This window comes from Vanellus vanellus (genome assembly GCF_965231255.1).
Source record: "Vanellus vanellus genome assembly, chromosome: 16".
NCBI classification, from domain to species: Eukaryota; Metazoa; Chordata; class Aves; order Charadriiformes; family Charadriidae; genus Vanellus; species Vanellus vanellus.
In genome coordinates, this window is record NC_138921.1 from 13,438,879 (window position 1) to 13,453,313 (window position 14,435).

General features: G+C 40.0%; 1 protein-coding gene across 1 annotated transcript in view; it reads left to right on the top strand.

Annotated features, from left to right (window-relative positions):
* Positions 1 to 320: 320 nt before the first annotated feature.
* Positions 321 to 14,435, top strand: part of MPHOSPH9 (M-phase phosphoprotein 9) — a 36,833-nt gene continuing 22,718 nt past the window's right edge. The window contains exons 1-5 of the mRNA XM_082491604.1: positions 321 to 380; positions 2,869 to 3,001; positions 7,839 to 7,989; positions 9,325 to 9,414; positions 12,448 to 12,968. Of these exons, the coding sequence (XP_082347730.1) occupies positions 2,895 to 3,001; positions 7,839 to 7,989; positions 9,325 to 9,414; positions 12,448 to 12,968 (869 nt within the window). The 5' untranslated portion in view covers positions 321 to 380; positions 2,869 to 2,894. The remainder of the gene's footprint in view (positions 381 to 2,868; positions 3,002 to 7,838; positions 7,990 to 9,324; positions 9,415 to 12,447; positions 12,969 to 14,435) is intronic.

Sequence of the window (14,435 nt, forward strand, 5' to 3'; positions counted from 1 at the left end):
CGTTACCGCCAGGCTAATAGGCACTTGGGAAGCCAATCGCTGAGCAAGGGGCGGGCTTACGCCCGCCTTCCATCCACTACCAATCAGATTCTGGGAAACTGTGCGGCGCGTAGCCGCATTAGCCAATCCCCTCGCGGCGACGCGCGTACTTTTCCACGTAGCGAATCAGAGCGGAAGGCGCGGCCTGGCGCGCGGTCAAGACAGCCAATCATCAAGTGCGGCTCCGTCTTGTGTGCCCTCTACCCCACCGCGTTCGAAACTCGGCCGCCAATCGGTGGGAAGGAGGCGGTGGGCTGCGCCTGTTTATCGTCTAACGGTGGCTGAAGGAGGCAGCTCTGGGGCCGCTGCAGACGCCTCCTCGCGGGCTCCCAGAAATGCAGGTAGGAACCGGGCGACCTCCGAGGGCAGCTGGCGGGGCCGGAGCCGGCGGCACCGCTGCGCTTGGCCGCCTCCCAGCGCCGCGAGGCCGCCTCTACCGCCCCGCCCTTTTTCTTGACGAGTGGCGGATCCGTCAGCCAATCCGAGGCGGTGGCACCGTCAACATCCCGGAGCGCGGGGGGCAGCTGTCCAATGGGAGCCTGGGGGTGGAGCTTGGCCTGAGGAGGGGGGGCGGTGGGGGCGGAGGGGACCCTGAGGGGGGGCAGCGCTGAGGGTAAGGGGTGAGTTATGAGGGGAGGGGGCCTGAGGGGGCCGAGCTGAAGGGAGGGAGTCACTTGTGAGAAAAGAGCGGACAGAATTGGGGACGAGGTCGCTAATTGAGGGGAGGCGATCCTGAGGGGGCGGACGTGGCGAGAGGGGGTCACTTGTGAGGGCAGGGAGTCCCAAGGGGGGGGGGCTTAGCTTTCGGGGCGAGGGCGTTCCCTGAGGGGAGCGGGGCTTCAGAGCCCAAAGGCTCGTTGTCCCTTCTCAGGGTCCCTGAGGAAGTCCTTGGGAAGCCGGGAGACGGGGGCCTGGCGGCGGGAGGGGACGCGGGGACCGAGGCGCCCCGTCACCCCTTGGCGATCTGCGAGGAGTAGCAGCAATCGGATCTCGCTCAGGAAGGGATGCAGAACCGCGGTCTCCGGGTCTGTGCTGGCCCGGGTGTTCGCATCTAAATGAGCACTGATACTTATGAGTCAAAATACCTTGCAGCTTGGTTTTTTAATCCTGCTCGTTTATGCAGGGACTTTGCCGTATAAGGACTGTTCCGTGTTATGGAAACAATAGATGACATCTTAGCTGTTCCTCAGCCCAGTTATAGCTCACTTAATATTTTTTTTTTTTATTGCGAACAGACTTCTAATGAGGTTATGAAACAAGCCTGTGTCACAGCTAAGTCCCACCCATCTGCTGTGCTGCTGAGATAGGCCACCCATGATTTCATCCCGGGGAGACGGGGGTGACTGATGTAGCCCCCACCATTGCCATCCAGCTGCTTCTGAGACACTCACAGCTTCTGCTTTATCTGTCAAGTTAGGTGCTTGATAAGCTTCTAGTTTTCCAGACATCTGACCACTAAGAGAAGAAGAAAGGCTTTATTTTTACTTCTTTTATTTATCCCAAGAAGCTCTGCCAAAGAGATATGTGTATCTGTGATAACTTCCTTCCAATGATTATGTTTTCAGCCCTACCCAAAGAAGATAGTTTGAGTGAGTACCTGGAAGACATTTTACGGCTAAAGTCAAACAGACTCCAGTAAAACAGGGAAAAATCAGACAGTTGTCCACTCATTTCCTTCTGGTAGAAATATTTTTTTATACTTTGGAAACTATTTGTTAGACGTATATCTCTATGCAATTGCAAATAACGAAAAGTTAAATCTGGGAAAGCCAGTAGCGTGTCCTTGTAAGCCCTGTAAAGACAAATGGTTGTGCTTTGAAGGTGGTGTGCTTCTTTACAGCAGCAGGGATCTATTCTTAGTGTTATCACAGACTGCTAGGATGATATTTCTTAATGTCTCTTTGCTCTCCATCCGTGAAATGATTGTAAGGTTTTTCTTCAGCGTTAGAAGAATAGGGTGAATTCACCAGGATGTAGAAGATGCTGAAAAGAGCACTATAGAAACTAATTAATAAATGTATTTCAAGTGTCTTCTTAGTGAAAATACGGAAACTGGCAGAATATTTTAGTCTCTCTACAGCCATTCTTGTAAACTGCTACTTTGAGTGCTGTGAGACCATGACACAAGTATTTTGTATTTATTTATTTATGATGCTTTTGTTTAACCAGCTGCTGGTTTTAACTGCTGTGGGATTCCTGTTTGACTACTTTTTTTTTTTGTTAATTGGTAAGAAATGTAGTTCAAAACAGTTTCAAAGCTTTTTGAATTAATGCTATATAGTAATAACAAGTGTTCTGTGAAAAAAAAAAATGAGCCAAATATTACACAAATGGCAGAATTGGTCAACTGCAGTCTAACTCAGTGGGTCTCAATATTATTTTTTTGGGGGTATGTGTTTCTTCCAGTGAAGGTTCAGATCCCTGTTCAGGAAATTTAAATATTTTGATAATAGGCCCTTTCACAGAAGTCTCAAAACGTGTCTGTGGAGCTTCAGATTTAAAAAACTGAACAAGCCAACCCCAACAACACTGTTCTACCTGGAATGTTTTGGATTCAGACACTCTTTATGGCCCAGTCTAGATGTGTGATGCACAGCTAGGAAACTCTTTTACTCATAGCAGTCCCAGCAAGTACAAGGCTGATTGAATAGCACCTGTTTGCAAGTATGGCATAGGACAAGGAAGAGAGGTTGGTTGTGGAATCCTAGCACTTTCTGGGGTGGTTTGGCTGAAACAACTGTGTCTTTAATCAAATTCAGTTTCTTAAAACAACAAAGTCAAATGGCTTTTTAAAATATGAGGGTGATGCTTACTTCTTTATATTTTCAGGCCAATGTCATACTTGAGCCTAAGGTATGGAAAACTGTAATGTGGTGAATACTGTACAAGAAATCCCTTCATCTTCTGCAGACTCTGATGTCAGAAATACCCACAGCTCTGTCTGTAACTTGAATTGTAACAGGTAATGTGTTGAAGGAATTTCTATGTTAAAGAAGCTTCTTCGCCCTAGGTTTCCCCTAACAGAGTCTCGGGCAGAAATCACCCCCAAAAATAATGTATTCAAATGGTACAGCAGCAAGGACAGCTCAAGCTGGGTGCCTCTGCAGAGGGACCCCGAACACAGAAATTCCTGGGCAATTGCACCCGTGCAATCTATGCATCCACCCTTCACGTGCTCCTCATGCAGCTTGCACACACCCCTTGGTCCCATGGTAATTTATGGTCTGGGGTCTTCTTATCCCTCATGGGATTCTTTCTCTGTCTCCAGGTAGTCATTAACTGTTCTTATCTTGTTGGTTTGCAGCCCCTGCTGAGGGTAGTAGCTTCTTTATCTCCTGGTTTGTTCTGGTCTTGGGGCCTTTTTTTGTGTAACTAAGTAGAAGTTCAAAACAAGTTCAAGTTATATGTAGGTGAAAGCTTTGCAGCTTTCAGCTTAAGGCTTTGACAACTTTAGCTACTGATTCGAGGCGAGTTGTATACAAGTAGTATGCCAATGTAGCCTAACACTAAGCGATTAACTCTATGCGATTAATTTTATTTAAACTGAATCACTAATATTCCATGTTCCTTTACAGTCCTTCCTTTGGTTTTATGTGAGCATTCCTGCTAATATGTCAAGAACTCTTGAAGTCATACAAGGTGTTTGGCTGTCGCCCATAGTATCATATACAATATTACTGTAAGTAACAGGTGTAACAGAATCAAAGCTAACAATATCACTACTGGGTGAAACATGATTATAGATTTCTGTAGCTGTTGGTGACCACCCAAAAAGATTTTCCCACCATCGGTGTTCTCCATCCTTCTTCACTCTTTCCAAGACATGCTGTATCTCTTCTGTGTCATGATGGACAGTGATTAGAGTGTTTTGTCCATTGTTTTGAACACATTTTAGCAATTGATACAGGTCATCATGCTGTAGCTGTTTCTTCACCAGTGTAAGATTCATTCCGATGGTGGTAGGTAATAAATCTTTAGCTAATATATAATTGGATTGTAACAATTGATGAGACATAACAGGAGCTGAATAATTAAAGTCACATCCTATAATTTTAGTAAAGTTACAAACACAAATATTTGAGTGATTACTTATATCTACAGTAGAGTTATATACGAACAGAGATGCACTGAGGGTTCTTATACAAACACATCCCTTTCCAATATACACAAGTACAATTTCAGGGGTTTCATCAGGATGTATTTCAAAATTAAAAGCATTTTGTTCAGTGTCAAGACAAATGTCTTTGGCTTTGAGGGCGTTACTCTCGCAAATGAATCCCTGTTGTTCCTGTGCAACACATGCATCAACACCAACAGTTTGCCATTTGTTTCCATTTTACTGGGCCCAAACTCTGTGTTCTAATGGATAGAGTGATTTAGATAGATTGTGATTTAATCATAACACAATCTTTGCATATGTGGTGCATACTGAAGCATTGCATATTGTTAAAACAAAAGCTGTGGCCTTATTGATAGGTTTATAAGTGGAATTGAGTAGATACCACTATGATTGGAACTCTTTCTCAAATTCAGTTGCATTATCCCAGATTATTTTTTGGATTTCACTGGGTAACATACCCTCTTCACCTTCTGTATCATTGTGGCTACTGTAGATTGCATCCACAGTTGTGCTTGCATAGAACTCAAGAGCTAGTGAAACGTTATTTTTGACTACCTCAAGTGCATTCACAATCAGTTGGTGGTCCCTTTCATTAATTCTTTCCCACTGAGGCAATACATCAGACAAGAGCCATTGGTTAGTTCCTGATGTTAACAGAGAGGACTGTAACGGGCGTTCTAATTTGTTTAAATCGCTTGTTGTTGTGCTTAATTTATTTGCAAGCACCTCAGCATCTATACTATTTAAGACTCCCAGCCCTGTTCCTAGGATACCAGTCACATCTCTGCCGTCTTAGGGAGGCAAGAGTTCGTCCATGTAACCATGCTAACCATCTGGCATAGGATGCACTTAAGAATGGAGAACAGGTTGGTTTGATCATAGAGATATTAATTTGCATTAATAGTTCTACTCGTTTACAAGATCACGACGAATGGAATAACACTTGCTGTTGACGGGTTGCATATGGTCTAATTCCAGAAATTTGTGGGATCAACTCTTCTTCTATCAATGGAGGTGTGGAAACTAGGCTTGTTGTGCTGGGCATGGGGACAGTGGTTGGTATCAAGTAAATTTTTTTCACAGGTTACGTTAATGTATATTCTATTTATTTGAAACCCAGAGTCCATCCACATGCAGCAACTGGAGTTCAATGTTAAACAACAGCTGGGGGCATTGGGACAACAACATTTGTTTTTGCTAGTTATCTCTATCTGAGTTAGATCATGAGCTGTGTCTGTTTCACAGCAAAACCCAAGAGTTCTTTCATCAGGTTTTCTAGGAGTTTGGACACTTATCCCATAAAAATCTATGTGAACTATCTCCCCTTTAGTCTTATTAACTTTATACTGCACTGGGTCATCCATCGATTTTATACTTAGCCATGCCGTAGTGGTCATCGGGATTAGCAGCACCAAGAATAGTGAGATGTCCCACTTCATTTTTATTGGTGTAAGGGTTCTTCAGAAGTCAGTCATTCATCAGCTGGTTGGCTATCCACCACTTGTTTGGTGTGAGAATGGTGTGTCCAGTTTTCTTTTCCTAAAACTTTAATGGCAAAGTAAGAACATAGTAAGCCAGTATATGGCCCCTCCCATTTAGGTTCTAATTTGGATTTTTATGAAAATACTTTAATTAACGCTGTTGAGAGATGTTAGTTATTTAGCTTAAATAATAAGTTTTAATACGAATAATTATTTGGCATAAATCACACCATATTATAACCCTGTTTGCTTAGCTTTACTTATCACGAGTGGTTAGATTTGCTGAAGCCTTTAGGCCACAATAGAGTTGATTTTCTTCATAACTTTTCTAGCGGCTGGTACAGTGCTGTGTTTAGGCTTTTAGCATGAGGAAAATGCCCATAACACACTGATGGTTTGGTAGTGTTTTTCCCTAAGTCTGGGACATTTCGGTTTTCCATGTTCTGCCAGTGAGCGCAGGCACACAAGAGGCGTAAACCAGAAGATAAGGAGGCTACAACCCTCAGCAGAGACTGCAAAGATAAGAGCAGTCAACGGCCTGCCTGCCTGGACACAGAAAAAGAATCCAATAAGGTGCTAGAAGACCCCAGACCAAAAATCACCACTGGACTTAAAGACGCGTGAAGAGCGTGAGGGGCGGGTGTATAGATTGCAAGGGTTTAATTGCCCAGGGATTTCTTTGTTCCACGTCCCTCCCTTTTTGGAGGCACCCAGCCTGGGCTGACCTTGCTGCTGTTCTTTTCAATTAAGTGACATATTTTTATAAAATCTGACGCCTGAGACTGCTGCAGGAAACCTAGGGTCAAGCCTGAAGAAGGAGGAAGTGTGCCCGAGAGTGAGTGTGTGTGTGTGTGTGAGGAGTGGAAAGGGGCACCCATAGGCCCACTGAGTCGCCCACTGCGAAGGGATCCTGGTCCTGGCAGTTAAAGACTCGGGTGGTGTGTGTGTGACTCCTTGAATGGTGTGTGAATGCTCGGGCAGCGGCTTCTCCTTTAACAAACATTTTATCTCCAGGTTATATGTCATGTACCTGTGTCTCAGGTGGTGTAGGTTGATACCACTGATCATATTTCCTTTTCTCTTCAAACCTTTGTTGCGTATACAAAACTTACTGGGTCACCCATTTATCTCCATCCCACAGGCTCATCTTAGCCCCAGTGTTAAGTGCCTGGTATAGTTAAGCGCCTCTCAAAGAGAATTTCTGCCAGTGTTACTCCTATAGGTTATTGTGGAGTGTTTCAGACATCCCAGAGAATTAAGTTCAGTGCTTCTCGCCATTTTAAATGAGTGTGTGTACATACTTTTGCTATCTTTTCATTTAATGTTCTGTTTATCCTTTCTACTTGTCTGGAAGACTGCAGGTGCTAGGGGGTATGTAGCTTGCTTTCTATTCCTAGCGATTTGTACAGTTGATTGTATTTGCCGTAAAATGAGCACGCCTGTCCAACTCAATTGACTCTGGAACCACATACCTTGGTATAATTTCTTTCAGTAAAGCTTTTGCTCCTCCTTTTGTGTCAGCTTTTCTTGCTGGGAAGGCTTCCACCCAGCCTGACAGTTGATCTACTGTGACAAGCAAATGTTTGCATCCAGTGGCGGATGGTGTATCTGCGTAATCTACTTGCAATCATTGAAAGGGAAAGTAAGCCCATGGTTGCCCCCCTAACTGCCAGCTTGGCTTCAACTTTTGACAAGTCGGGCAGCTACTAGTGATTCTTTTTGCAGCAGCATAAATTCCTGGTGCTGTCCATACTTTCTGTACCCAATTGGCTACTGCCTCTGCTCCCCCATGACTTTTGTCAGGAAACCATCTAGGTACAGTAGTTACATATTTCTTTGCTAGTATTCTGACCTCAGAATCTATGAAGAAGCAGATAGGTTTGAGGAAAAGCTTTATTTATTGGTGTTTGTACTTGTGACCAGTAATATCTGTGCTGATTGTGCTGTCTCTCTTGGAAAGCTACTGCATTTTAATAGTATTTAGGATAAGAATGAAGCATGCTGTGGGTTCTTGACATTTTCTTGAAAAACGTCCTCGTCCTTATGACTGTATCGGGGTTCTGTTCAGCATGAGGGTCACAATGTAAACTGTGTAATTCTTTTATGGCTGCATAGCATATGTTGTATATTATTTTTGCCACTATGTTGGACAACTGGCACAATAAATAATTGAAATGTTTTTCCTCATGTTTCACTAGAAGTCCCTCATCCAATCCCAATGGAGTTTCTGGTTACTCAGGGAATACCAGGTCCTCGTTAATGCCTGGTTCTGTCGAGCTGCTTGCCTCCTTTACGCAAGATGTCCAGAACATTGGAAATGTTGACGCCGAAATCGTGAAGAACTGTGAGGTATTTGATGTTAAGGTTTATTTTCTAAAAAAAAATATATTAATGTATCGGCTTTGCATTTTGGAAGACAGATCTAATGATGATATAGTTTAGCAGTAAGATCTACACATGTATGTGTTTATTCTTCATGATGGGACAAATCCTTTTGCAATGTATGAACTAATCATGGATGGATTTCATTGCACTCTTATCTTAGCGTTTTATCTTAGTGTTTTACAATACAGATGTATCTTTTTCAAAGTTACAGTACTTAAAGACTGCAAGTTTTTGAACTGAAAAATTTAAACCTTTAAAATTGCAGCACTTCAGACTGGTCTGAAGAAATTAAAAGTTTTCTTTCTAAAAATGGCTCTGTTTTAGTTGAATTATTTATTATTCCATTTGTAAAGATGTGTAGATGATAAGTTTGCTTCCAGATTTAAAACAACACAAAAATAATAATGTAGGTCCAATGAGCTAATTCTCTAAAATCCTTTTTTTAATCTTGTTTTTGTCCTTTTTTATTTTCATTTTATCATTATTTTTAGTTTCCATAAGGAACATCAGGTTTCCACACCATGGGCTTGTTCATGCAGAATGTTTGAGCTTTCTGGCTGTGGTCCATCAAACTGTCTCTTGACAGATGCTTAATTTGGTGCTTTTTAACAGCTCCAAGAAAAGAATATAGATGTCTGTGTCCAGGCACATGCGTTCTATGTCCCGTGTCCTATGTTTCAAATATCAGGCTCCATAAACATTAGCATAAAATAGTTTTTAAAATTCATATTTTACCACATTTTAGGAACCCTATATATTTGATTTTTTAAATTATCTTTTTGTTTTCACTAAAGAGTTACGGATCGTGGCCCTTAGCTGGCTTGTTGAAGGGAAAAGTTTCTTACTGAACTGAATGGCTCACTGGAAAATGGTCAATAATTTATTGAAATGGAATCAACCTTTCCAGAATTTGACTGTACTTTCCTGCCAGCTGTTTCTACTTTTAAGTCATTTGACTTTTTTTTTTTTAAATAGAATAACTCTCATCCTTTGTTCATTTGCTTGTTTGTTTTTTGTTTTTGTTTTTTTTTTTTACACCAAACTTATATTGTAGAGATGCATTATCTTGCTGTCTGGAAGGACCATTTTTAAGTGAACGTGTCCGTAGTGAATTGTTTCCATTGACTGACATGATAGAGGGCTCCGTGTATTGTGGGATGGATAACCACAGTGCTGTTATTAAACTTTGTATTATGTTGACACCTAAGAGTAAGATTGCAAAACTATTCTGTAGCTAGAATAAAAGGTAAGAAATGCAATATGACTGTGCTTTAATTATTTTACTTTGTGATTTGCTAGACAAGGTGGCTACAATTATTGAGACTGGTAGAAAAACAATGTCAGGAACAAATAGTTGCCCAGCAAGAGCAGTTCCACCATCAAATCCAAGTAAGTAATGATTTGTTCATGTAGGTAGGTTAGACTGAATGTTTCTTTTCTCCCCCAACCCCGCTCCAAACAATACAATATGGTCTCTGGCACTCCTATGTTTTTCTCTAAGTATATCAGACAGGCAGTTAATGGAAGTGGATGACTGGAATGCCGATTTACAGGATGCATATTTGAGACAGCTTTGGCTAATTAACAAAGTAACTGGTAGGAACCATTTCGGAAGTAAAGGTTCTTGGATTATTTGTTTTCAATTGTTCTGTTTTCACAAACATTTGGTTCAGAATGCCCACACAATAATTGGATTTTGTAGGTATAAGCTGTTTTTTATTAACTGTTAGACTGTATAATTTCTAATTTTGAGACATTGTAGTTATCTCTTCATTAGAAAATGTTATGCAACTCGTCATTCCCTCATCTAGACTGTATAGGAATAGCATAGGCAAACGTTCAGTGTAATAGCTGAACACTTATTTCACCCTTCAGTTGAACAGTGTCCTGATTCACATGTGAAGATTCACATTTTTGCTGAACCATATTTATCCATTAAAACAGAAGAAATGTACGTGTATGTATAAGAGACTGTAATTCTATAATTACATAATGCTTAATATCTTCATCATTTTGGTTGCTGTTTTTCCCTTCCCTTTCCTGATGCCCTCTACACTAGTAGTAATCAACAGTTCCTGAACTGAATTAATAAGAGGTACTGTCCTTTTATCCTATCTCCTGTTTCTTGCCCTCCCCCCAGCCTTTTTTCCCCCCTGTTCCATCTCATTATTTTGGTCCCACCAGTGTTTCCTTACCCTTGTATTTCCTTCCTCTTTCTGTACTGGGTTGATTCACTTGTTGCTAATCGTAGTCTTGACTAATCCATTGTGTTGGCTTTGCTGGTTTTTGTCTTCATTAATAGGAAAGGCTACCTCTGGAAGAGTTGAGTTTGTGGTATCAGCAGGGACTCACTAACTGCATGAACTGCTACACTAAGTATAAAATCAACTTACTTTCAGTTGTATGAGTGCATTAGATAAAATAGATGCAGCTATTCCAAACTTAAACTGGTATACCAGTGACCTAGTGAAAATACTGAAATACAGGCAACTCAAAACATTCTAATAAGAATAATAAAAAGACAAAACTCATAATCTACTATTTGGGATAGAAAAGCAAGATGCTGCATTAGCATTGACATGACTCTGAGATAAGGCTTGCACTGTGCTATGTTTAAAGACCAACTGTGCTTATAAAAATACATCTTCATCCATGTGAAAATATGGATCAAGAGACTTTGAGTTCCTTTTGGAATCAGTGGGGTCAGTCCTTGCCTTACGTGATTGATACACTAGAAGACAAGTGTCGTAATGACAAACTGTCACCACCTGTGGATCTTCCTCAGATCAGGATTTCTTAAAGAGGATTTTTTAAAAGTTACCTACAATCCCAAAACTATAGAAATCTCTTTTTATTTTTCCCAGTTCTTTTCTTCTCTTGGAATTATTTGTGACTATGCAAAGAGAAGTAAAAGTGCTGTTTAATTGGAATAGTAGTCTTTCACTTTTCCTGTACAATGTATTAATGACAAAGATTAAATGTCAGCAGAGAATCTGATCAGATTGTGGTTTTTTTTCCCCACAGTTCTGTTTCTTCCCTTTTGTCCTGCCTTCCCTACCTTCTTCGATGGAGTTGAATCACAGAATTAAAACGCAAATGATTACTGCAGTAATCATTAGCACAACAAAAATCTTTGTTATGGCAGAAAACTTCATCCCTGGGTTTTTTTGTGTGTGGTTGTTTTTTTTTTTTTTTGCCTAGAAAGACTGAACTGGAATTCAATTGGTAATTCTATTGGGAGTTAGTAAAACATGAGGCTTGGTTCTGACTAGCGTCACATGTAGGTTCTTCTGAAATTAAGTTTTATTTTTTATTTCTTACTTTCAGAGAACAAATGATTTTTGTTCAATTTGTGCTTTCCACTTGCTATTTGTATGTGAGTAATGTACTGTAGTTCTGTGAAAAAACATTAGCAGAGTTCCATGTTCTTAAAATTATTGTGAGTTCTTTCCTTTTTTTTTTTTTTCTTTTTTTCCCCTGGGGGAATCAGTTTGAAATGTGTTCTTGAAAACAACTATGTACTCTGGTCTTGTAATGTGTAATAAGGGTTGTGCGCTCATGCAGAGTTCAGTAATCTCAATATAACTGCAGAAGTGCTGACCACTGGCCAAAGGACATAGCCATGGGCATGAGCATGAAGTCTTTTCATAGCCCTTGACAAAAGCATTTGTTGTTTCTCAGAGCTGTTTCAGGATACCAGTGCACAACTGTAAAACTTTAAAAAAATATATTACTTATATACTGAAAGAACTCTTTGCAGACATTGTAGACTAAAGAATAAGTAACCTGTTAAATCTAGTGATCTACTTAAAGATTTGCTCCACTCCATCAGATACCAAAACTGTCAAAATGTAGATCTTTGTATTATATGAAACACCTAATAACCTATTATCTAAATCAGATATTTTAATGTCGTTTTATGCAAATAATCTTACAGAGGTACATTATTCCTATTAGCATAATAGAGTAATGGTTTATACTTTGATTAAAGCATCCTTGCAATCTTTAAAAATGTATATGCAAGTTCTAAATTCTTTTAGACCTAAATTTAGGAAAATACTTTTGTCCACTTCTAATGACATACATGTTTAGTTTGTATTTCTTTAGCTGGCTGGTAGGTAACTGGTTCTGAAGGCATGTAGTGAATACATGGATGCATGGAGGTTTTTTATGTTAATAAATGACTACTGAGACTGTAATTCACTGCACGGAATGAAGGATTGTTACCATGCACATTTTACTGTTATGCACAGTATGCGTATATCTACTTCATGCATGAGATGTCTATACGTTGAAAAATTTGAGTTATTTGAAATAAGTACTCTAATTCTCTTGCTAATAACATGAATTGAAGATGCATCAAAAGAGAAATGTGATTTGTGGCATGACCTCACAGGAATTTTGCCTTTTGTTTTCCTGTAGCTGATTCAGGATGAGATAAAGCAGTTAGTGGAATTGCAGACCAGCAATTGGGGTGCCGGCAAGAGCAGAAGTTTGCCTGCCAAGCTTACAGACACTTTTTCATCACTAGAAAGTCAAATGGGGATGTGTTCTGAAATCTTTGAAGAACATGAGTGCGTTGTCAATCAACTTAGATCTAATGAAGCAGAAAGTCAGCCAAACGCATCTGATCTGCATCAGGAATGTTTTGCAAATGATGCTTCAATGAATAGTGGGTATGGTGCGCTTTCTGCCTCCGAACTGAACCCTAGCAAATCTAACGACATTAACAAGTCCACAGACTACATGGAGAAAACTTCACAAGGACAGGGTGATGCAGTGGTATTGCAGAGTGATGCAGCTGTAGCCAGTGTTCAAAACAAAAGAGAACTTCCCCCTCAAAAAATAGAGGAAAATTTTTCATCAGGAAGGAACGATATTTTAGTTTTTCCTCCTGATTTTGAACATAAAATTGATGAAGCTCAAGATGGAAAAAAAAACAGGTAAGTGATGAACTTTCCAAGTATGTTAATTTATTGTAGACAGTCCCCATTCAGTAAACAGCTGTTGGTAACTGGAAACATGTAAGAATTGAATGGAACCTCTTGATTTTAAAAAATACTATGCTTCTTGATAAAGTTATTTGTTTAGCCCAGTGTTTCTGCATGTTACATATTTGTGTCTGTGGTGTTTACCTGTTGTAGATAGGTTGTGGGGGGAAAATATGAAAATCTACTTTCTACTGCAAATTTTAGCTAAGATAGAGTTTGTATATAGTGTTTATCTGTGCACCGGAATTTTAGGTGCTGATTACCGATTTTCTGTGACTGATACTTTGCTGTTGTGCTCAACCAGTCTATTTTGCTAGCTTATATGCATGCATTACAGCAATAAATTGTATCAGACAACAGCCAAACATGGTTGGATTTTTCTATTGTTTTTTTTGGTTGATCTTTGTTTTGCTGTGTTCAATAGGTGGGTGGATCCAGAAAGATTTTTTTGAAAGACTGGCTAGCTAATTTGGCAATAATACCGTCCAAGCACTGCTCTAGTTGCACAGAACTTGGCAATGTACTTTACTCTCCCTGTCAGACTAGGCTGTCATGGCAGTGGCTCCGTGCAGTCATGAGCTGTATCAGAGGTCTGGTGGGCAGCATGTTGCCTGTGAGTCCCTGATAGTAGTTTGTGGAGATAAAAACTTTCTCTCTATTGAGAAAACAGAAAATTATGAAAATGAACTTGCATTTTGCTAGTAGAAAATAAACCACTGAACCAGCTTTCTTTAGAGAATTTGGTTTGGAAATTTATTATTTCAGCACATAAGGTAGGTCATAACCTGATTGATATTTATGTTCTCTTCCTCCCTTCTGTTGGGATTTATTCCAGTATTTGATTCATGTTGCATAGTTCCATGAGGGGGGTAGCTGCAATTCATGGACTGCCAGGGAAACTTAGAGCTGGAGAAGCTCAATTCAAGAGTGTTTTTCAGTTTGAAAAACTTTTCTAAGACAACTTTTGAAATCACTTGTGTAATTTTTTTTGTGCTTTTTTATAAAAAAAAAATAAGATTTTTTTCTTTGAAATTGCTTTCTGTTTTGTGTTATGAACTTAGTTTGAAGGAAGAAGGGGCTCAAACCAAAGAGCAATAGTTCTGTTAACCCAAGCTGGTTGTGTTGTTGTTGTTTTTTAATTTTTAGTTATAAACTTCTTTCATTCTTTCCACTCTATGTCCCAGTCTGGGACAATACATAGTTTTCTGAAGTGTCACTTTTTAACAAAATGGAGAAATTGTTCCACATCTACCTCTAAGAATAATTTCAGGATATCTCTATTTGTTTCTTTTTTTTTTTTCTTCTGTTTCTTTCTATATCTTGTTTCAATCTTTCCTATCCTTGAAGATTCTCTTGAGTTGGAAGGCATCTGTAGTTTGTCTCAGCTGACATCATCTTTACAACCAGGATGATAACACA